At 40.7% G+C, this 23,806-nt stretch overlaps 2 protein-coding genes across 5 annotated transcripts; one reads left to right on the forward strand and one right to left on the reverse strand.

Annotated features, from left to right (window-relative positions):
• Window positions 1-4,459: 4,459 nt before the first annotated feature.
• On the forward strand, window positions 4,460-10,215 carry LOC141779658 (Krueppel-like factor 10). Of its 2 annotated transcripts, none has more exons than XM_074654589.1 (4): window positions 4,460-4,597; window positions 5,201-5,422; window positions 6,625-7,489; window positions 8,835-10,215. In XM_074654589.1, the coding sequence occupies exons 2-4, from the start codon at window positions 5,210-5,212 to the stop codon at window positions 9,080-9,082; spliced, it is 1,326 nt and encodes a 441-aa protein (XP_074510690.1). In that variant the 5' UTR covers window positions 4,460-4,597; window positions 5,201-5,209; the 3' UTR covers window positions 9,083-10,215. The 2 variants fall into 2 exon arrangements, with proteins under 2 accessions (XP_074510690.1, XP_074510691.1); XM_074654590.1 differs by having other exon boundaries at window positions 4,461-4,597; window positions 5,265-5,422.
• A 282-nt stretch (window positions 10,216-10,497) lies between these two features.
• Window positions 10,498-21,908, reverse strand: LOC141779657 (antizyme inhibitor 1-like). 3 transcript variants are annotated; one of them, XM_074654587.1, is made up of 12 exons: window positions 21,787-21,908; window positions 19,416-19,537; window positions 17,787-17,997; window positions 17,397-17,570; window positions 16,809-16,981; window positions 16,450-16,584; window positions 16,165-16,246; window positions 14,493-14,567; window positions 14,045-14,210; window positions 13,246-13,361; window positions 12,843-13,063; window positions 10,498-11,664 (listed from the first exon to the last, which is right to left on the reverse strand). In XM_074654587.1, exons 3-12 carry the CDS (start codon window positions 17,886-17,888, stop codon window positions 11,550-11,552), a joined length of 1,359 nt encoding a protein of 452 aa, XP_074510688.1. In that variant the 5' UTR covers window positions 17,889-17,997; window positions 19,416-19,537; window positions 21,787-21,908; the 3' UTR covers window positions 10,498-11,549. The 3 variants fall into 3 exon arrangements, with proteins under 3 accessions (XP_074510688.1, XP_074510689.1, XP_074510687.1); XM_074654588.1 differs by lacking the exon at window positions 21,787-21,908 and adding an exon at window positions 20,879-21,107 and having other exon boundaries at window positions 12,843-13,060; XM_074654586.1 differs by lacking the exon at window positions 21,787-21,908 and adding an exon at window positions 20,879-21,062.
• Window positions 21,909-23,806: the final 1,898 nt, after the last annotated feature.

Consider the following 23,806-nt stretch of genomic DNA (forward strand, 5'->3'; position numbering starts at 1 on the left):
CTGTGTTTACTGAGTTCAACACAGAGGTTAATGAAACCAGTTCCACTGAACTGCAAAAAAAAACCCTGCAACCTTTTATTCAAGAGTGAAGTCAAACAAAACCCCAGGAATCTCCAGAGCTATTTTTAGGTAGTTGGGCACTGGGTTATCAAATGACCTCTGGTGTTGTTAAATATGGGTACAAAGAGTCAGAGCCAGGAAACCGCACTATCACCAGGACAAGGCTAGGGGGTTTACAGCTTTAGAACATGAGAAAATGGATCAATATGGATAAAAGACACAACAGATTCTACTTAATAAGGTGATTGGTGAAGTGTTAGAGCTGTTATGAACTTTAATTCAGTGTGTTTCATCTCTGATAAAGACCAAGAGAGACCCAAAGCTAAACCATCACCGCTGATAACTTATTGAACCACATTCATTCATAGATCAGTGGACCAGCAGCAGCTCCTGTCAGTCAGTCAGGCCACAACCAGAAGTATAAGTTATCCCCAGTGAGGTAACACGATCGCTGGCTGGAGAGTAAGACTTTTAAATAACTCCTCCTGGTGCTGGCTGTCACATATTTTAACGGGTCTTTACAGGCAGGACTGACCATGAGGGGGTAACTCAGGCTGTTTACACCAGGTCAGTCCAAGCCTCAGGCACAAACCCTCTGCTCCAAAAAGCCAGTCACAGATGCTGCACAGTTTAAAGGGCATTATGCTGGCCTGTAATGAGCTGTTCCTGGCTGCTGTCTCCTAAGAGGCCTTTGCTTTTTGGAGAAAGCAGCCAAAAGCCCAGCTCTGTAACAGCAAAAGAGAACAGTGAGTCCTTGTTGGCCTTGTCTCACTTGCCATTCAACACTGCTTGAAAATTGGCTGATATTGTATAGGAAGCCATAACGTCTGCTGCCTCTAAATTCTAACAAAATCCATTTGTCTATTGCACAATACCACAAGGATGTTTTAAAGTTCTGCTCAAAAGAGCATGGCTATTGTAACTAGTTAACACCGGCCAAGAATCTAGGTCTCCAATGCATCACGCTTAAAAAACGAGGGCAACCTGACATGGCCAAAGACCAGTAACAGACACAGGACCCATGAAAAATGTGCTCTTTTGTGCCATGACCTCTCACTGTGCAATGTTAGTAGCTTGATAATCCTATCGATATAAATAAAAGACTGAACCATGCTAAGCTACAACCATTATCGCAGAGGTCATTTCATCATTTTGTCTTGCACAACACATTATCTATAAAGGACAGCTATGCAATATGAAGTATTTTGTTTAAGTTTAAATCTACACAAATGTTTATATTTATAATGAAAAAGAACTTTGTGTTATGTGAAAGGCGTTGCTAGCATAGATGTGGACGTATAGTCACCGTGACGTTACCCATTGGTCTGTGAACTGTTATTTGAAGCCTCGAGTTTGGCATTTTGGTCGCCATCTCGGTTTTTGGAACCAGAAGTGACACGAGAGGGTGGAGCTAAGTACAACCGAATGCTGAATAAGACATTTTTAGGTGACCAAAAAGGTTATAATTAACTTTCATGAACTGAAAACACACTGTGAAAGGGTTAAAGTTCTAAGACGAAAACACGGACAACTCCATGGTAGCGACCTATAAATCACTAGGTAGCCACGCCCTAAAGCATCCCCTGCTTTATGGTCTATTTGACTCTAAATGGGACCATAATTTACTAAATGAACATCATGCTGTATTGAAGAAGGCTTGAAACTAGCGATTGAGACCATAAACTCATGTTTACAATGTTTACTGAGGTAATAAATCAAGTGAGAAGTAGGATCATTTTCTCATAGACTTCTATACAACCAGAGGAGTCGCCCCCTGCTGACTATTAGAAATAATGCAAGTTTAAGACACTTCCGCATTGGCTTCACTTTTCAGACCCGGCCGCCTGTTTGCTAGTAGTCAAGTAGTATCCAACTGTGAACTTTTAGCTGTCCTATTATAAAACACTCTGAATCTTCAATACAGAAAAATTAAAAGTGCAATAATTTCCCCAAAATATTTATTTTGTATTATTTGGTTTATTGTTAATTATGTTGTTCGAGTGGGGAAAATAAGCACACTTTTCATTTTAAAAGATAATATGTCCTCACAATTCTCTATACTACCCACTATGAATATTAATTATGTTAAGAGGCACTTCCTCAAGAAAGCAGAACACCAGTGCGAACAATGGTTTCAGTTTAAACTTCGGTTGCTGGAGGCTGGAATCAGGATGTCAAATTACACATTTAAAGAGATATGTACTGTTAGATTAATAAATTAAATTGTGTCACATGCACTCTCTTCTCTTCCAGCAACACATTCCTGGATATGCTTTTGAGGAACATCCCACACTGCCAGACTTTGTGTGTCTGTGTGTGTATTTCTCTATTGTGTGTCTGCAGCCAGCCTTTTGTTCTGGTTCTCTGTGCTGTGCAGGAAGGTCTAGACAGCTGACACTTACCTAATCCACAGGGCTGCCTCCCCGAGGCCATGTTGGCTGACCTCTTTCACCCACGAGGGTCAAGACGCCTAATAAAGGAATCAACTTAAAACAGAAAAAAAACAGTTAAAATGTCAGTTCAACTTCAACTTCAAGAATCTTTTCACTCCATTTTACCAAATGAGAAATGGATTTTCAGAGGAAATAAAAAAAATATATAGAAAATACGACCTTCTCTGATTTTGGTGAAATTGACAAATAAATAAAATTTATTACAAAGCTATTGTTGACATTTATTCTCAGAGGAGTTTCATCTCTCTGAATGAATGGCCTCATATATGACCTGATATTAAAGCAGATGTGATCCATCATCCAACAGCAGCTCCTGGACATGATATGTCATATCATTTACAACCAAAATGGGTGGCAGTAGCTCAGTCAGTAGGGACTTAGCTTGGGAACTGGAGGGACGCCAAGTACGGACTGTGGACTGGTAACTGGTAACTGGAGAGGTGCCGGTTCACCTCCTGGGCACTGCCATGGTGCACTTGAGCAAGGCACTGGACCCCTAAACTGCTCCCTGGGCGCTATATAGTAGCTGCCCACTGCTCCTAATACTAGGATGGGTTAAATGCAGCGAGTAAATTTCACTATGTGCTGTGCTGTGAACAATGTGTGACAATAAAAGTTGATTTATATTTTACATTTACAAAACCTCAAAAACAACTTTATAATATTTCTGGAGACATAGTGATAATACGTTTCTTTTATTTAGTCAATTAAACATCCACTTTTTAAAATTAATTTTTTAAAGGGACTGTTTGTAACTTCTTACACGTATAAATCTACCGGGTCGGTTTCCCATGCGCGCTCGCGTGTGGCTACGCTGTTCAGACAAGACTCCAACACAAACTACATGGAAGCACCAAACCGCAAAGTTCTATCTAGTGAAGCCCGTCTGTTAAACAGTGTTGGCCGCGGTCGTAGGACGCGGGGGAGACCGTAGCTTTGGTCTCCAGGGCCGGAGTCTCTGCTGTACTCTGCTCCTCCGCCTGCCTGCCTTCACTCACACACCGTGCTCATTCTCACTCCATCTCACGTTCGTGCGCGCACACTACACACTGCAGAAGAGTTAGTTTAGCTATGAGAATATCTAGTAAATGCACAGTGGACGTTTATGCAGAAATTACTGCTCAAGCTCCTCCAGACCAACAGAGGTTTCCCGTGTCTTGTGAAGTGACGGGGCTCCGCAGAGAGAAACGTTATCGTCTCCGACCGGGTGCCAGTGTCTCCCTCCCACCGTGGTCGGAGACAATAACATTTCTCTTCAAAGCCAACACCAGGATCAGCCTTGATTCCTGGAGAGACCTTCGTCTGGTCAGCTAACATTACTGCCAAGCAGCTGAAATATAGCCCGTCGCTGACTTTTGTTAACTTAACGGCCACAGGTGTCGCTGTTAACAAGCATTTCTGATTCTTACAAACAGTCCCTTTAAGTAGGGGTATAGAATAACACATCAAAATCAACAATACAACAAAACAGGGTTAGTGATTATAAAAAAAGGGAAAAAAGAAAGAAGAACATTTTACATACATTCCCTTTAAGTATTCACCTTTATTATAATGCTAAAACATATTAGATTAAATCTGTAACCTATATTAAGAACCTGTATCTTGCTAACTGATGATCACATCTGTTTTTATATTTCATCTCCAAATTGTGATTAGTCATAGAAGGTCTGTGTCTGATGATGTCTGATGAAGAGGGTGAAGTCAAGTGACTCATCCAAGGCGATAGCATGAGTGTGTGTGTGTGCGTGTGTGTGTGTGTGTATTGGGGGGTGGTGAAGGGAAGTGTAGTCAGGAATGTTTTTCACACGCCCATGCTGTTGTGTACCACGCTGCCACCACGGAGCCGTCAGCCCCTGATCACGCACCGAGCCTCCCTCCTATTGGTCGGCTCTCAACACACCTTTGCGTCCTATTGGTGGAGGTATTTTAAGCCACGCCCACCGTTTCCCCACCGCGCTTGAACCGATGAACGGTGAACGAGCCTGAGGAGGAAACTAGGAAACATCCACTTTATCACTTTTGGTTTCAAGTGTTCACACCAGACGAAGGGACCAGCACTCAGCAGTTACAGACCCACACAGGATGTAAGTAAAACACATTTTTCACATTGTCTGATATTCAATTTTATATAACAATAAGTGCTTTATTTAAATAGATTTTAAAAAAGAACAATATTATATTATATATTATATAGATAGACCTGTTTGTTTTATATTGTCAAGCCTTATTATGAGTCTTATTATTATTATCTAGGTCATAGGTCATTCATTTAGCCTCAGCCCTGATGGTGATTGAGGTGATGTCTGTGATCAGTGTGTGTGGTAATCAGGTCAGGGAGGTGTTGTTAAGTGATGGTTTGTGTAAGCAAAGCAAGCACAGTTGGTGTGCTTTTGTCCCCCCCCCCCCCAGGCAGGGAAGTAGGTGAAAGGGCCCCAGTGCTGAAGAGCAGCAGCTGATCATGCTCACTTCACATGATCCTTTACATATGTCCTGTGTATGTTGATGTTGGTCAAAATCCATTTAAAACATTGATTGAACATGCTAGGACATGGAGTGTACACAATCTATGGTTATGGCATTATGTCATTTTATGCTCCCAGTCATATATTGAACATTTATGATCACAATGAAATGAAACAAACAGTCCATAGTGTGTTGTCTTGTACTCATTTTTGCTCTTTTATCAGAGTTGCAACATGGAAGTTGACTCAGAGATCCAGGGTGACTTCCAGCCGGCTCCTTTGGGTGCAGGTGACATGGAGGCTGTTGAGGCTCTGATGTCCATGACTAAGCACTGGAAGACCAGGAGCTTCAGGCTCAGACACTTCCGACCCTTGACACCGTCCTCAGACTGCTCAGAGGACGACTCTGTCCACTTTGGGTCTACTGTGCTACGGGACTCTCCTTTGGTAAGTGATCCATGTGGGCAGAGAGTTGGCACATTAAAGTTTTTTTTAAGAAAAACCTGCAGTGAACACCGCTTTTTGCAAAAAAATCTGGCCTATAGAATATGGCACTAGGCATGATGTCTATTGCATTTAGTTGAATTTGGACCCGAATTTGGCGGCATCTAGTGGTGAGGTTGCAGATTGCAACCAACTAAAGCTGGGCATACACTGTACCATTTTACCCGGTTCTGGCCCAAATTTTCAGCAGCATAACTCATTTTAGAGTCGGACCGGATTTCAGCTTCGTCTGGCGTTGTTTGCCGTGCAGTGTACAGGGAGGACCGTGGACCGATTAACTCCTCCCGAACCGGCCGTCGGATAGTCAGATGAATTTGTAAAATTTTGGTCGGCCGTCCGCAGGCTCTCGCACAGTTGAAGTAGAGCCACGAGCCGATTCCCCAACGTCAGTGCCTTTTTCTACTTTTTTTTTTACAGCAATCAGAGCGTTGCTATCAAGATAACAATGTAGGCTACAATAGATATAGTAAAACGTAGCTAGCTTACCTCCAACTCTCTCTGCAAAATGGACAAGCCATACTGTCCACGTCTTCCTCGCCACCTGCAAAATTGTACGCCGGTGCCTCTTGCTTTTTAGATGTTTCAGCAGACAGGATTGCACAGATGATCAAGGCAGCACGTTTCTGCCTTGTTTGCATTGTGACCCGTACAGACCTCTGCTAGCAAACTAACTTTACCTGCCTCAGAGCTTTCAAACAAATCTTTATTGACAACTGTCAACAACCAGAACAGCCCTCAGGGGCTGACGGGACCATACAGTGTGAGCACATTAATCGTGAGCTTTGGCTTTGCATCGCAAACGATCTACTCGTACAGTAGGAGTAGGAGTTACACAACAACATGTCTAAAATCGTACAGCGCACTCCCAGCTTTAAACTTCTCCCGTGTGCCAAGCGTGTAGGAGAACTAAGGTGGCCGACGCAAAAACATGAATGACCCTATCTAAAGCCAAGTCAAGTCGAGTCAGTTTTATTTGTATGGCCCAATATCACAAAGCACAAATTTGCCTCAGGGGGCTTTACAATCTGCCATTGTTTGGTTTGGGATACAGTAGAAACAGCTAAAAACTAACTTTTAGCACTAATCTAAATCAAGATGCCTAGTTTGTCAATAAAAAAACGGAATGACCCTCCTTTTCCTTTCAGTGTATGACACCGCCATACAGTCCACCCAACTTTGAGGCCACCCACTCACCCTCAGCGGCAACCTTACATCAACCTGCAGCGGCTGGAAGTCCAAGCTGGCAGCCAATAGAAGAGACTCATCTGCACACTGCTGCTCCTCTGCAACGGTTCCAGTGCACCAGTGTGATCCGTCACACTTCAGACGGCCAGCGCAGCTCCTGTAACGCTCATCCCGTCTCCAGGGAAGACAGACTTATTACTCAAGTTCATGCAAAATACTTTAAAACCGAGTTGAGCTCAGATAATGGGCCTAACAGAGGAGAGTCTGAGGGGAGTGCTGTAACACAGTCGGACGTTAATGCAGCCACGCCACCGAAATCCTTTACTGTGACTTTGCCAAATGTAGTTGAGGTCAGTCAGACCCAGATTAGACTTTCAAACACACCTCAGGCTGTGTCCTCTGGAATCTCTGTGCCCGTCTACTGCCAGTTTCTTCCTGTCTCTCCCTCCATCGTCACAGCTTCTGACAGTCAGAAGCAACACCTAATACCTATCCCATCAGCAACCACCACTGCACTACAACCACAAGCTGTGTCTCCCGCCCATGTCTTCCTCCTCGGGGGTCAGGTGGCGAAAGGTCCCGTAATGCTCCTCGTCCCCCAGCCGGCTGTCCCTACGCTCTACGTCCAGCCAGCACTGGTGACCCCTGGTGGCACCAGGCTGCCAGCCATCGCCCCCGCGCCTGGTCGGGCCTTGCTGGAGCAAAGACAAAACCCACCGCAGCCAGAAGTGTCCCGTGTACGCAGCCATGTTTGTCGTCATGAGGACTGCAGCAAGACCTACTTCAAGAGCTCCCACCTCAAGGCCCACATGAGGACACACACAGGTAAGGGTTTTAATACACCTAAAAAAAAAAAAGTATGTGCATTTTAATTAACGAGCAAGTTTCGATATGCGCAAAGCCATTTTACAAAGCAGCCAAAGGTCAGCATTATGTGCTAAAAAGATGACACAAAATTGATGAAAACAAACAAGGTTCCTCTGAGGGTGACCAGCTCCCAACAAACCAAATGTGGGACAAAGAGTATGTTTGTGTTGGACAATGTGGGACACGTTACCAAGGCCAAGAGGTAGTCTACAATTTTGATATAATAAATATCTAACTTAAAAAAAAAAACATTTCTATTCTGCCCCTTACCTCGTAACATCTCTATGTTTTACCCAAATGCATCCATAGAACATCTCTTTTTGAGCCACATGTTTCTTGTGAGACTCATATATTGTGCTGCTTGGCAAATGTTGCATCTGTCCTGCAGTGATTCTGACTTTTTAAAACTAGAGCCAATGGAAATTTGGGACATCGTCTCAATATGTGGGACGTGGGACGTGGGACAAGGGATAAAAATGCTGTGCAGTCCCTCGTAAAGTGGGACACCTGGTCACCCTCTATCCCAGAGGTTCCCAACCCTGGGGTCCAGATCTCCACCAGGGGTCGCCAAAGCTTCATGGGGGTTGCAAGCCCCTCTTGATTTTAAGGGGTGTAAGACAACTTTTTAAAAAAATATATATATAGGTGATCTATATCTCAGCATTTCATTCATTTCTGTGAAGAAAACTAAATGAAATAGTTATTTTCAAAGTTTAGATAAGATATAAACAGGATAAGGGCGATAACGGTGAAGACCTGAACACAAGTTATATCCACAGAGCCTTCTCTCTCTGCTAAACAGCCTCGTTCTGCATTAGAAAACAACCAAAGAGCTGATAGAACAATGGCCAAGTGTCAGGGAGAAGAAAACAGGGAATTTGTCAAAAAATAAGCCTATAAAGTAGGCATGATTGTTACCAGTTAAAAAAATATATACAATACAGATAATTGTATTCGAAGTTCCTAAAAATTAACAGGAAAACTCATCTCTGATGCAATATTCACAGGAAATACTCTGCTCAAACTTCCAAACCGCTCATTTTACACAAACTTTCTGCAGTTATTGCGTTCATTATTTGAGTTAATTGTACAGTTTATCAGTTGTTCTGTAATTGTGCATTGAATACAATATGAAATATCCTTAAAAATATATCACTCAGTCAGGGGTAATCAATTTACTCAATGATAGAAGAGGGTCTCCCTTAAGGAAAAAGGTTGGGAACCACTGCTCTATCCCCCTTTGTAGGACTGAATTTAAAAAACAAAAGCCTCAGTTTTAACTCCACTGTCTTTGTCCCAACAGGTGAGAAGCCCTTCAAATGCAAGTGGGAGGGCTGCGAGAGGCGATTCGCTCGCTCCGACGAGCTGTCTCGCCACCGACGCACCCACACTGGAGAGAAAAGGTTTGCCTGTCCCACGTGCCACAGCTGCTTCATGCGCAGCGACCACCTCGCCAAGCACGCCCGGCGACATCTGGCGGAGAGGAAGACGCCCTGCTGGACGTTAAAGGTCACCCGGTCTGCTGACCTTCCACTAGTCTGTCTTCAGTAGACTCTCCCGATGAGACGAAGTAAAAACTGTGAAATTATAATGAGTCTCAAACAGCACAGAGCAGCGTGTGGCTGCAACACCGGTCAGCTCATAACAGTCCAACAGTTGAAGATTGCTGCTTGGCTGTTCCTCAATGATTATAGTTGAATCAGATCGAGGCGATGAGACTGTTTACCGTTTACTGCATCCCTCAAACTGAGCATTTACGCTGAAAATATCAACTGTAGATACTATTCTGTAAGTCTGTTTCATAACACGTTTACAAATGAAGGCTTCACATGTTTACTTCTCATTGATATTTGACCAAAGAATGTTGAATATTGTTTTTTTTTTGTGCCATATAGGAATCTATTTGTTATAAAACAATTTTGCACAAAGCTAATTTCTTGCAGGGACAATATAATTCTTTATTAAACTTGAACACGTGTTTTCACGTTTTTTTTTTTGTTGCCAGATCTGTATTATTGTAGCGTGTGTCCTGCTTATTTTACATGTAATGGTGAAGAATAATTCAGGGTGTTCAATAGCTCCTACGTGGTTCGAGAGATTTAGCTCCTCAAACCAAATTCGTTTGCCTTTGATCACATTATCCAAGATGATAAATGGATGAACTGGTCTATTTTGAGATTTTGGGCTATTTTGCTTCCATAACATGTCTTCTTTCAGACTAGTGGAAAGAAAACATCCAAAATAAACATTTCAGTCGATTTGCATCTGTAAATTCACCAAAAGTTAGCATAAAATAATGCCTCATTTGCATTTTTAAAAACTTGTAATACAACAAATATTTGTATTATTTGTGTAACAAATTGCAGAAGTTTCTTGGTGATATAAATTATTTGAGTTAAAGATGTTTGCCCTATTTTCCTGCAGGGTGCAGTTTTCTCAAAATGAGAATTTGTTCTCAGACTCTGAGCCAGAAATCTCTTCAGTTGCACTTACATCCACCAAACTTTATAGTTTCATTGCTCTCTATATTCTGAAGGTTTTTATAGAGAGGTTTGTTCATTTATAATAAATAGCCTGATTTATAGAGCATTTTATTCCTAAAAACATGGTGAAACTTTATTTTTTTAATGCTTTTGTCAGTATTTTCTGATTTATGGAGTGATAAAAAGAGATATCTGAATTTTTAACCTGGCTTTGTCCAATGTTAATATTTTTGTTCTGGAATATATGCAACTTAGCTCATATGAAATAAGATAATGCCTCATTTGCATGTTTAAAAATGCAATTTAAGTATGCAACTTGGGAAGTTTCATGGTGATATATATATATTTGACACCTGTGGCGTCTCCCTTAAGTCATCATGTTATGAAACTATTTCTGAAAGCGGTTATTTAGTCTGTGTAATAGCAGCAGGGCTCCATTAAGACTATTAATGGTCTGTTAATGATAATAAAACGCAGACAAGGTTTCACAGTCCAGTCAATGCGGTGTTTATTACTGTTCATGATGACGAGCACAGAAACAGCAGTTATTTTCATCATGCCTTTAACACAGATTGGGGGACAACTTCACAGATACTGTACACACTTGTAAGTATACTTGCACAGTTGGGAAATAATATTTCAACACAGTCCTAACATTTTGAAAACATATTTTCAAATTCAATAGAAATAGCAAAAAAAAAAGAAAGGGGGTTCTAGCAAACAATAACCAATTCCATGTCAGCTGATTCATTATCCATCTACACTTCCCTTGTTCCATCTGCAGCACATGCTGTCTAATAAACCTGCTTTGCTATGTCTTGGCATAGCAGTTACTTGCCGGCCCTTCACTAGTGTGGGAGCGAGCTGCTCGGCGCTTCAGAAAAACTCCAGTTTACTGGTGAACATCGAGCCGTTAGCTTCTCAACCACACCAGAGCAGACTGCACTAATCATTGTTTCCAGCAGTGGATTTTAATGGGGACACTGCACATTGATCACGCCGGCTTTATTTACGTCATCAAACAGATGAGTAAATACACCTTCGTATGCAAACCTCCGTTTCATAAACACTGAGAGGGACAACATTATAAATGTAATAATGAAATCAAGCACTCGTCACACAGAATAAACTATACAACCAATTAAAATCATAAATACACATCTTTAGGCAAAGCATCCTACACTATAATCATAACTGTGTTTCCATTTAAATACGCTGCTTCACTCCGGGATACATATCTTACTTTACAAGACTGGCAACAGCAATGAAGACATGGATAATACATTTGTGAAATATAATCATTTAAAATCTTTATATGTCTACTGTATGATTGTAAACTGTAGTGCCATGGGATGCCCAAAGCAAAGGGGAGAATGCATCTCTTAGGAGTCATCCATTTTGTTGCATACTAATTAACATCTACTTAGGTTTTCTGGGTCTAATCACTTACTTACACGGTGGAATGTGGACCAGAGGAAGCTAGCAGCAGAAACCAGTAAAAGGAAAAGTTAAACGGCTTCCTCGTCTGCTGATTGCTAAGCTGGGACAGACAGAGCAGCCTCTGTTTGGCAGGAATTGAGGAAATAAGGGACCAAAGAGAAGTTCTTCAGTGTAGCCTCGTGAGTGACACCAGTGTCCTGCATCTCAAACCTGGTGGAGGAAAATGAACACGAGTCAAGGACAAAATTTGCAAATTTTTTGCACAGAAAACATTTTGCACGGTTTCTTTTAACCCCCTGAGACCCACAATAGACCACTTTTTGTCTTTTTTAGGGGAGTACAGGGGGTCTTTAGGGGGAGATAGCAGATCAACAGTAGATGTCACATAGAAGTGGAGTTCATCATCTGAAAGCTGGGAACCTGAAGATAATTTGAAATGCAGCTCAGCGCTGTGTGTCAAGTTGTTCTAGTCATAAATCAGAAATAAACATGAATCAATTAATTAATCAATTATTTAAAATAAGAGTGTGTAAGGGTTTAGAACATGATGATGGAAGTATATGATGGTCATCCCCATGCTCTATCATGTCTCATAAGTTGTTTTTACATATCGAGAATTGATAAAAAATTATCAATAATCCCTCCAAAATGGCAAATTAAGACACCATAGACAAAGCGATGCTGTGAATTGGCATCAAAAACTTTTGACATTTGGAGATTTCTGCAAGAAATGCATTTTTCGGTGATTGGATGGCGAGCACTTCTGTTGTGTAAACTGCTCAGAAACCCCCTTATTGTCCATCTAGCTAGGAAAGCCATCCATCCTCTGAATGCTCTAGGTCTCTAGTTTGTGGTTGTAAAGTTTCATGAGGCTGTGATTATCCTAGAGGTCACCAAAGGTCATTTCATACAGTGAGGTCAAGCTTCAAAAAATGGTGTCACTACATTGAAATGGCTACTATGGGGACTAACATCATCACACATTAATACAGTTGGGATCATTGGATCCACAAGAGTCTCAGCTATACAGTGATACCCAATTTATGTAATTCTAAGACTGTTTAGGGACCCCAGTATGCAGAAATATTCAAATGCACCATTTTAGAATAGGCAACAAATAACACATTTATACTGCATGTGATTATCATAAAGTGGGCGTGTCTGTAAAGGGGAGACTCATGGGTACCCATAGAAGCTATTTTCAGTCACATATCTTGAGGTCAGAGGTCAAGGGACAAGCTAGCATGACATGTTTTCTAGTTTCATATGATATTTTTACCTTCACTCTAACTGAACCTGCTACAGCCTCTGAAAGACATTAATTTGCGGGTGTCGGAGGGTTAATCTGTGGATTTTGCAACACACCAACAAATTAGAAAATTCCTTACCAGTCTCTAGAGGAGATGACGTAGTATACAGGAGGCGGTGGTGAGTTGGTGGCGGTGCAGAGTGGCTGACCCATACTGTAGGCCCCTGCTTGGGTGAACATGAGCCAGTCTCCGATGTTGAGCTCAGGCAACAGACAGTGCTCCACTACTTGGTCCAGGTCATCCCCAGATGGACCCCACAGGCTGCTGCTGAACACCGGAGCATCCAGGGACGTGTTCTGCTAACACACATAGCAGGGATTCATTACATTTATTTATTACAGTCACTCAGTGACAGACTTTTGCGTTTGTAGGGCTGGCCCTCTGTGGTCCAGGCAAAAAATGTGTATATATTGAGAAACACAGAAGAAAACAGGTTTTGCCATGGTTACATCTTGAACCACAGAGAATCTTTGAGACTCACCTTACGAACAGATGGAACAGGAATCAGTGTTTCACAGAGTTTGCTAGCAAATGATCCGTACACTCCCTCGTTCATGTAGTACTGGAACTCTGGCTCATCGTTGGGAGATGGATCATCTGTTCAGAGGGATGGAGTTTAATGGATTATTTTTTTTTAAAACTCAGTTTATATTTTGTTTCATATTACAATTTGTGCATCACACATACACGCAGACCTCTTTTTTGACTGGTTGACTTTACATGATTCATCTGTCAAATACCAGTTGCATTATATTTTCACAGTTGTAATGTTCCTGGACATCCTCATGGTCCTACAGTATGCTGTCACTGTAAGAATGTTGAGGCTATCAAAATGCGCTATGTAAAGTCACCCTTAGAGTTTGGTAAAAAGTTCAGACATGCAGTCATATTAAAATAAGCTTTAATATCTTTATTAATATATATACTGTATATCCTAAATGAATATCATGCCACGGAGTGTTAGGGATGTGACGGTGAGGGAATTTTCCCACCGGTTACAACACCGGTGTTATGAATTACACCGGACATTTTACAAGAAAAAGAAGTCACTCAATATATGTAGAGCGTTTACTTTAATCTTTAACATTGGATGGCTGTGTGTCTGGCCTCTCCGGTCGAGCCTTCGCCACCAGGCTGGAGGTTTCCACCTGGAGCTGCTGCGCCGTGCACACAGGCTGTTACTGCTCCGTCCTCCGCACGGTGATAGTGTCATTAACATTATGTGTGCCCGACCACCATGTAACACCAGTAACACCAACTACCGCGGCAAGCCTACTGACCGTGTGCTTGGTCCTGGCGATCACGTGCAACCACCTCCTTGGAGATGACGTTCACAGCCAGCGTGAAAGCAGATGACACAAAGAAGCTGCCAGGCTCAGCAATGATGGAAACTCCAGTAGAAGGAGGGAAGTATAGGTCCACCATAGACATGACTGCATTATTGATCTGCAAAAGAGAGGACAGTGGTACAAATTAGGAACCAAAATTGGCAGACCTTTAAAAAAAAAAAAAACATACAAAATGTTACTTAATCGCGCCTCTCACTACTGGAAATAGCACTGACTAGTGTCCTATGACCGACATATGATGTCAAATTGATATCACAGGGACAAAGGGTAAAACCAAATCAATATTATGACATATTTCTCAACCAGCGTTGCTTATACAGGTTATACTGCCCAGTGTGTCCTTAAATAGTATGATGGAAAAAGCAGATAAGATACTGACCAGTTCCAGCTGGGTCTCAGAGCCACTGAAGCCCCCTCCAATGTCCAGGATTTTCATGTTGAAGCCAATTTCCTCCTGAAGCAAACAAAGGCTTGTAAATGTATTATCGAAACACAAGTGATTACCAAAGTGTGTTTCTCAAGCTGTCCAAAACATAACAGTGTGTGATAGAAAGCAATGGAAATGCTAGTCATAGAGCTAGGGCTGTACCGAGTGCCTTTTTTTTTTTTTTTTAATTCAAAGCTTCTATTGAGGTTTTGGAATGAAACTTTGAATGTCTGTCGTCATATTTTATGACATCACCACCACAAAAAATAAAAATAAAAATAAAAATCCTCCAACAAAATTCTCAATTTAAATAAGTGATTCATCGGATTAAATGAGTTAGTCTTTTTTTATTAAATCAATTGTCTTTAATGAATATAACTCGTCAGTGTGTGCTGCCCTTTGTGTGCGGTACGCGGGAGAGCAAACAGTTTTTGATCGCAGTGAAAATGTTGTTTTTGAAAAGATGTTTGGATCACACGAGTCAGAAAAAATTATACGCAGCCACCACTGGAATCTATTTCTACAAATATTATAATACTATTCAATACTGAGCCTATTTGTAACCGGTGCGGCACTCGATGAAACATGAGAGCAGAGGATATTAATGTAGCCTAATATCATCTGCAACTATGCAGAAATACCAGGTTTAAACAGAACGAATGAACATGCAAAAAAAAAAAAGCTACACAGCTTTCGAATGTTGATTTTGAATTTGAATGTCAACGAATGTCAATGAAGTTTTTGAACTACCGTAATTTCCGGACTATAAGCCGCGACTTTTGTCACACGCTTTCAACCCTGCGGCTTATGCAATGATGCGGCCAATTTATACATTTTTCTAACGGCCGCCAGGGGCGCTCGAGCAGAAAAGGTAAGAGTGAGACAGGTGGAATATATGTGTCGAGGAAGACGCTAGTTTGGACTATTAATGTAACTTTGTGCTTTGTGCACGTTTACCAAAACTGGCCGCATGCGAAGAGCAACTTTTGCACAAGTCTGCCAGTGGATCCTGTCAGCGTGGAGCAGTGTGAAAAAATCCACCATCACCAACGGGTTTCGAAAAGCCGGTCTGCTGCGTGACGGAGAGGACAGCACAAGCTCAGGAGTGAATTTGCCTCAGGATGAGAGTGACACTGAAAGCGACAACGAAAGAGAGACTGAGAAAGTGTGTGGCGAAGTATATCTGAGGCTATTCAAATCCGACACTGAGGAGGAAGACTTCCATGGTTTCAGTGCACAGGAGGAAGATGAAGACGGCTAACAGTGACTTTTATGTTTTTTTAACCAGCCCTGTTAGTGCTGTGTTACTGCCGTGTTGCTGCTGTGTTACTGCCGCGTTACAGGCACTGTTTGGAAAGAAAAGTTAAGGTATGTTATTAAAACTTTGAAAACTCTTTCTGTGTACTGTCTTTCTTTGTAAATATCTCATGTTACAATGTGGGCACCTGCGGCTTATAGACAGGTGCGGCTTATGTATGTACAAAATGTTTTTTCCTTTAAAAATGTACTGGGTGAGGCTTATAATCAGGTGCGCTCTATAGTCCGGAAATTACGGTAATCGGAACAGCCCTACACAGACCTGAACAGTGCAACTAGCAACATAACAGTATTAAACATTACTTACTCCCATATCAAAGACACAACGGGCATCAGATATGGCATGAACGTACACCTGCGCATCCTCACAGGAGCTGGAAATGTGAGACCTGTGGGGAAGATATAAGAAATAAAAGGGGCAGTCAAACTTTGACACCTTCACAAGAAATTTAAGTTTATCCTGTGGCAGTTTGGACTAAAGCATTTATTTAAGAGAGCTGAGGTAACGAGAGCTGCCGTGGTCCTTCTACATATCTCTATGTTTCTTCAAAGTGAATCATAACCAGACACAGTGCATTTTTGCAGGCCTCACCTGACTCCAACCACCTGCACACCCAACTCCATAGCCCTCTCCAGCAGATGCCTGCAGTCCTTGAGGGAACAGCCAAATGTCATGCTCATCTCATCGTCCTGGCTAGATGCTTCTGTTGAAACCTGTAGCAGCAGCCTGAATTAAATAAAGGATCTGGGTTACTGGTTTGCTGAGAAATAAAAGAAACCAAATCTGCAGCACAGACCAAATGATTTTATAAAGCTTGATTTGACATAAAGCTTTTTGTTATTGGCAATCCCAATATGCCAGAAGATGGGAAACAACATACTGTATTTCAAGTGATATGATGAATAGTATTTAATGTCACACATGATCACTAATACTTATCAAGCACTTACTTGGCACTGGGGTGGCAGCGAGAAATCTTGCGTAGCTCTGCTTCATTATCACACACCAGGAGGTCAATGCCATTCTTAGCAGCGTATTTAATCTGGGAGACTTGTTTGCAGACACCGCTGCAGATTATATCTTCAGAGGAAATACCATGGCTCTGGACCAGCTCAAGCTCAGACTGAAATACAAAAGAGACAAAGACAGAACAGTATTCCATTAATTTACTGTATGTGTGCTAGTCAGCCGACATCATACCATTTCCATCCTGCATGGTTTAATATAGACAAAATATACAATAAACAATATATAAAAAGGTAGGCACTGAGGTACACTGACCACTTGGTGGTGCCTCTATTCTACAGAATGTGGACCAAGAGTTGTGCAATATACAAATGTACTTGCTCTGGTAGTGAAAGTCTTGCTACGTTACTGGACCGAATTTGTAACCATGTAAAATAAGGGTAGCAAACTCTAAATGTTCTTGCTCAGTATGCAAAACTGAGCCTAAACTGTGCATACACTGCAACTGTGATTATTTTCTGTGTAGAAACCTGAACTGACAAAAGTGATATAACAAGTTTGTGAGAAAGTACCTTGTTGGTACAAATGAATCCAGTGCCGAGAGCAGCAAGAACTTCGATAACAGCTGGACTGCTGTTGCATCTGACAGCATAGTAGGGTCGAATTTGGGCCATGTGGGTTCGCCAGCGAACATGCTGCCTCATTATAACTCCCAGGTCTGCTACAAAGAATGCATTCTTCTCAGACTGAGGAAGAAGGAAAAAAACATGTTGATGAATCAAAAAAGATAGATACGGCAAGCGTTTGCAAAAGTGTGTCTGTATGTGACTTCACCACATGTAATAAACAAGGCAATATAGTAAAATACAATAACAGGTGTTTGAAACAATTCTAAGACAGTAAAAAATTCAGGTTTATAAGTATGTGCTAAATGTACATGTAATTGCAGTGAGACCTCTTACCAGAGTTTGTTCATAGATGTGATTGTCAATCACGTCACAGAGGGCTGTGCCTCCCTCCAGTAGACCAACAGAATACTGCGGCTCATCAGTGATTCCCTTCATCCTCTCAACCGTTTTCTTCTAATCCGACAGGCATAAAGAACGTGGCTAGTCCAAAGTAGTCTTGCTCGCACCCTCTCGAGCCCCTGGGGTCCTAGACTTATGCAACAAACTGTACAAGAAAAGGAGAAAAGGCAGCATAAGACACAAAGTTTAAGAAGCAAAACAATTCAGTCATATTTGGATAATGCATATTCATCGATGTTTTCCGACGCGTTTATTCAGTAGCTGGAACCTAAACCTTTCTGATGAGATACCCAATCAAACAAGTTATTTTCAGGGAGCATCCAATCAGAGCACAGAGCAGGCTCCACGTTACAGGACAGCTTTGTGGAAGAGGCCTATTCTTCTAAAGAGCCGTTGTGAAAACAGAGTCTGGGGCACAGAGTTCATTTACTTTAGCACCAATTACTCCCAACAATCACCATTAATCCCTGAGCTGGTGACCCGTGAAGGTTCTTTTTGATGGCATTAAACAAGGTACAATACTGGCGGCGTTGATGTCACGACTTTACTTTCAATAATGTTACACAATACATCAGAGAGGCACAGCAGTCTGGACTGGACCAGATGTGACATGGCTGCAGCTTTGGGAGGTTAAATCGGGTGACCAACAATGTGCCTAGAAAGCCTGTTGTATTGTTGATAAATGTGACAAGGGCTACTGCACCAAAAAAATGCAGTATGCTTATTACTCACACAAACCCTGTGAAGTCTGATCAGTTGTATTTGAAATATTGTGCAGAAATAATTGACAGTCTGATATAAACACATGAACTGACAGAAGAACATGGTTAAATTTACAGTGCCTCCTTGATTTCATTGTGAAGCCTACACAGTTTTGCAATTCTATAAAAACGTGTAGGTTCAAATGATTGAGTCCTCTGCAGAAACACAGGTTAAAAAAAGGTCGGGAGATTACTCAACCCTTAAATCTCTTTAAAAATCAACCAAGACATTATGTAACTTAGAAAATTGCTCAACTATGTCACTCATAACATTTCCATTTTGAAAGAAGTGATGACGCATGACGGGGTCATACACAGTTAATGCATTATATTCACATGACACTGCAGAAAGAAGAACTACATTGAAAATGTAGTCACTGTTAGCAGGATTAATATCTATAACCAAATAATTCTCTCCTTTATTGCAACTAAATCAGAGCAAGAGAAAAACTACTGCAGATAAAAGCAGTCCTGAACACAGTGTCCTGTTATTTTAATAGAAGTGCTGAAAATAGATCTGAAAGGCAAAATTTAAAATAACTATTAGCCTGTTTGTGATTCATCTGGGACATGCAGCTTGTTAATGCATCATTTTATTCCTTCTGTCAAGAGTTTCGGTGAAACAATTTGTCACAACAATGCATTAATACAAAATTATATGCATCCATTCCAACAGACACATACAGTATACACAAATGCAAAAGCAATTTTTATATTGCATATGTTTTTACAATGAAAATATCATCAGTCAAAAATTCAAAGAGGATACATCCATTCTTTAATTTACACCTATTTTACTCACATGGATGAGTCCTGGGATGAACTCGTCCACTATCAGCTAGGATCCCAAGGTGGCTCGGCGTTGAAGTCAAATGGCTCTCGGTAAAGAGCTGCCACTAGATCCTCTAGGTAGTTATTGTACACCTGCAAAAGCACAGACGAGGACAGGGCACATGGGAATCAGTCATTGACAGAGAAACAACTCAGCATCTGTTTCCCCACTGACACATGCTCCATGTCTACCTTAATAGTTATGCGGTGTTTGTACAATCAAATCAGTAAAGTGGTTACGTTAGGGGGAATATTGGTAAGCAATCTCGCAATAGAATGAGAGCATGGGAGTTGCAAATTAGTATATGTTTATGATTTAACATTACTTTGTATGTGGTACATATTTACAGACAGGCTGCTCCACCCAAAGTGTGTGAAGGAGCGCTATCTCAGGTCTTTCCTTCCTGCAGCTGTCAGACTCCACAACCAGCACTGCTCCCAGTAGACCACTTACACACCAAAAACTGACAATAACCTGATATTTTCAAGCGGAATTTTATTCATTCATTCTCACTGTGCAATATCATTTTCCACTTGTGCAATTTTGTTAATAGTCTGTTTATTGTCAATACTGTATATACTGCTCCTATATTTATACGTCCTTCTATTTAAATGATTCATATTTTGTCAAACTTTGTTTAGCTCTTTATTACTGTGTTAGCTGATGCATCTTGTTTTATTTGCACTATCCCCTTTGCTGCTATACACTGCAAATTTCCCCACTGTGGGACTAATAAAGGAATATCTTATCTTATATTTATGCAGTGTTTGCACAATCAAATCTGAAAAGTGGTAACGTTAGGGGAACTATTAGTAAGCAATTCGCAACAGAATGAGAGCATGGGAGTTGCAAATTGATATATGTTAATGATTTAAAGTTCCTTTGTATGTGGTACATCTTTTCTGTGATTGCTGTTAATGTATAAATGATGCTCTTTGCTAGTTTGGACCTAGTTAGTAAAGTTAACTGAACTGATAAAATCATGACAAGCCGTTTGACCTAATGAATTTACATTGCTATGTCAAGTTACAACAGCAAACAGTATTTTCACATTCTTGCCCGTCGTGATCAGACAAATACCAAACTGCCTGCTACCAACTCAACACCACATTACAATACCAAGCTGCCTGCTACCAACTCAACACCACATCCATAGATCTGACATAGTTAGCTACCTAGCTTAGCTTGCTATGGTAACAGGTCGTTTCTCATTACATGTGTAACGGCAGCATTAGCTGTTAGCTACCTAGCAACAGACGGTGTAATTACTGTTATTCAGTAATGATGCTACTAACTATCATTAACCTCTTATAGCTTATAGTTAGCATGCATGTGTGGCTGGTTGTCAGCTAACGCTCCGTTAGCCTGTTACGTTGCTAACAACATGCTAACTAGCGAGCTAACTGCGCGGTTAGCCGGTTAACGTTACTCACGTCTGCTGGAAACCCAGACGAGGGGACACAACGCTTCTTCTTTTTAGGCGGAATTTTTAAAGAGTGGTGGGGTTAGTTAAAGAGAAAAAGATAGCTGCCATAGACGTGGAGGGTGAGGACGCGGTCGTCGTGTTGTCGGTGAAAGCTAGCAGCAATCCGGGTTATTATTACAGACAGACGAGGAGACTGGGACCGGTGTGCGCATGCGCAGTGCAGATGGACAGACAGACAGACGCGTCAAGTGACGTTGCACCGACATTAACAGCTAAGATATCCGGTTAAAGTATCACAATAAAATACACCTTCATTAACACATTGATACGTTTTTCTTTGAGTAATGAAAATCACCAATGTTGAAATAAAACGTTAATGTCAGAAATATCGATCTGAAGTATTTTATAGGAAATTTTCATTTATCTTTAACATAACTGAAGAATGACAAATTATATAAAGCTAAACTTTATATTCCGGTCTGATTCTACTTAGTGCTGATTGTGTCTAAATTGACCTATTTTAGATGGAAGGAATTTAGAGCTGTCAAAACCCAAAGACCCCAGTTTTACAACACGAAAATAGATGACATGTGGAGCATTTATCAACAAAGACATGAAATACTCCAATAAATGATAATGTTTAAATAACTATAATGATTATACCCATAAAAACGACAACAATAATAATAATAATAATAACAATAAATAATAATAACAACAACAATGATAATAATAATAATAATAATACTCTACATATGAGTAACATTATGCTGCTGTATTCTTTCCTCCATACAATTTCCAGAATTACGTGGAAATATTCCAGAAACAGTAAAACTTATCTTCAGCAATAACATCACACCTTGGTCTATAACTATCTATAACAACCTGGCCAATGTCAAATTTTCCAATAATTACCTGTGTTATGTCTTCATTGTGTTTCCCATGGCTCAGTAATAAGGACAAAATGCTGCCCAATAAAGTTTGCAGAATCCTCTTTTTTTCTGCCCAAATCAACAGCTACAAATCACCAGTCCCATGAGCACTAAAAAGATAGATGGATGCATGTATTTTGCCCCAAGTTCAAGCTCAGAATGGATTTTCCTGTCCCTTTGCTTTTGTTGTGGTGACTTTGAGGAGTTGTGCCTGCCTCTGAAAATGCAGGGGCTGAGGCAGTGTTTCTTCCAAGGAGATGCATTTGCATGTCTCCCTCCTCGACACTGGAGGAGGAGGGTGCCATGGAAAGCTCAGCTACTGTTAGCTAAACAGAAGGAGAGAGTTTCCTCTGGGGCTGTTTTGACTCCATATCAATACTGACATAATCACAGACCTAGGCATAAAATCCCCAATTCAAATGTTCATGTGTTTAATTGCACGGTGTCATTGATTTTTAAAGGTTTTAATGCATATTTGCAAATTATATCAATACAATTTCTTTGCAGTTTTGAAATATTGGAAAATATATTTATGAAAATGTGTATTAGCTTTGCCTTTGAGTTTGTCTTTATTGCAATGATGGACTCATGTATCCTGGAGTCAAAGTCTATTTTCAGCTGTGTCTGTGCAGCCTTTGGCCACTTAATGTTCCCTTAGTAACTGAGGTTTCAAGGAATTGTTACAAAAGGACATACAATAGGCCTACTGTCTTTAACAAAAAAATACACAGAAATGTGTAATACACGGAACAATGATGTTCTCACTTCTAAGTTCGGCATAGTGTTTGGTTTTCAACAAATGTTTTGTTTCCATTCATTCATAAGCCATTTTCTTCCATAGAGATCACATGGTAACCTAGAAGAAATCTTTACCATCCTGATTGACCCACATCATATAACAGTTTGTGATGTGTTGTTTTTTTAAGCAACTAACCAGTTGTGAATTCACAAAACTGTGGAATTCTTCAGAGTAGATCAGCTTTGAGCATTCCTTAGGGAAAAATAAACAGTAGCTTTTGTTGCACTAATAAAACTATTGCTTAGAGTCCATTGTAATGTCTCTTCCTCAGACCACAACACAAAAGCTGTTCCGTGTTTTGTGCCTGTTTTCACCGACACCAAATGAGACTATGTATATATAAGTCTAATCACACAGCATCTAAAGTGGTTTCCAGTAACGCACAATGTTTGATTTCCATTGTTTGGATCATAATAGCCATCGCAGCCATTGGGTATGCGTCAGTGAGACATGCGTACCACCCACTGTGAGGGCAAATACTCCAGTGGCTGCATTGTGCAGCAGGAATTCTTATTTGCAAACATTGCAAACAGATTACATCAACGCACAGATTTAGAAAGACCCAGCATAGATGAAGACAAAAAGTCTCCAGTCAGAGAAGAATAAACAACATATTCCAACAATAAAAAGATAAAATAATCAACCAAATTGATCATCCTCTTTGTTTTAACCATCAAATTAATGTTATAAACAAAAAATAATACATATAAACAGAATCAATGAGATAGGACATCTATAAATCAACAGTATCTCTCCGCATTTGGATGATAATAACTTATTTACTCATCACACAGACATGACTGACTGGTTAAACCACCATGAATTGGTCTTACGCAACAGACTCTGGTGTTGTTAAGTCACTCAGCAGCTTTTTTGCCAAAGAATGTTGCTAAGTAAAAGGAACTCCATGCAAACTTTTCCTCACACTGATCTGAATGTTAAGCAGGGAAATATAAAGCAACTGGCTGCAGGAATATAACAAAATATGCAAAAGCAATCTCATTAAAGGACCTGCTCCAAGAATAATGCTTTTGTTGCTCTCTGACATTTGTGCAATCTTTAACACGCCCAAAAATGTATTGTAAAATGTCTCCATTTTTGGTTTTACAATATGCCACCTTAAAAGGAAGCACCTATCTCTGGGCTTTCCCAGGACATGTCATTTTTTAACAATAGTATCAAAGTGGTGGGGAGAAACAGCGAG

This window comes from Sebastes fasciatus, chromosome 12 (assembly GCF_043250625.1).
Source record: "Sebastes fasciatus isolate fSebFas1 chromosome 12, fSebFas1.pri, whole genome shotgun sequence".
Lineage (NCBI taxonomy): Eukaryota > Metazoa > Chordata > Actinopteri > Perciformes > Sebastidae > Sebastes > Sebastes fasciatus.

What these genes read in the sequence shown, in the direction of transcription:
- LOC141779657 (XM_074654587.1), bottom strand. Translation starts at nt 17,888, where the DNA reads ATGAAGGGAATCACTGATGAGCCGCAGTATTCTGTTGGTCTACTGGAG. An exon ending in GATTCATTTGTACCAACAAG is followed by an intron (nt 16,982 to 17,396) that starts GTACTTTCTCAC and finishes TTTGTATTTCAG; the next exon opens with TCTGAGCTTGAGCTGGTCCA. An exon ending in CGCTGCCACCCCAGTGCCAA is followed by an intron (nt 16,585 to 16,808) that starts GTAAGTGCTTGA and finishes TATTTAATTCAG; the next exon opens with GCTGCTGCTACAGGTTTCAA.
- LOC141779658 (XM_074654589.1), top strand. Translation starts at nt 5,210, where the DNA reads ATGGAAGTTGACTCAGAGATCCAGGGTGACTTCCAGCCGGCTCCTTTG. An exon ending in TGCTACGGGACTCTCCTTTG is followed by an intron (nt 5,423 to 6,624) that starts GTAAGTGATCCA and finishes TTTTCCTTTCAG; the next exon opens with TGTATGACACCGCCATACAG. An exon ending in CCACATGAGGACACACACAG is followed by an intron (nt 7,490 to 8,834) that starts GTAAGGGTTTTA and finishes TTGTCCCAACAG; the next exon opens with GTGAGAAGCCCTTCAAATGC.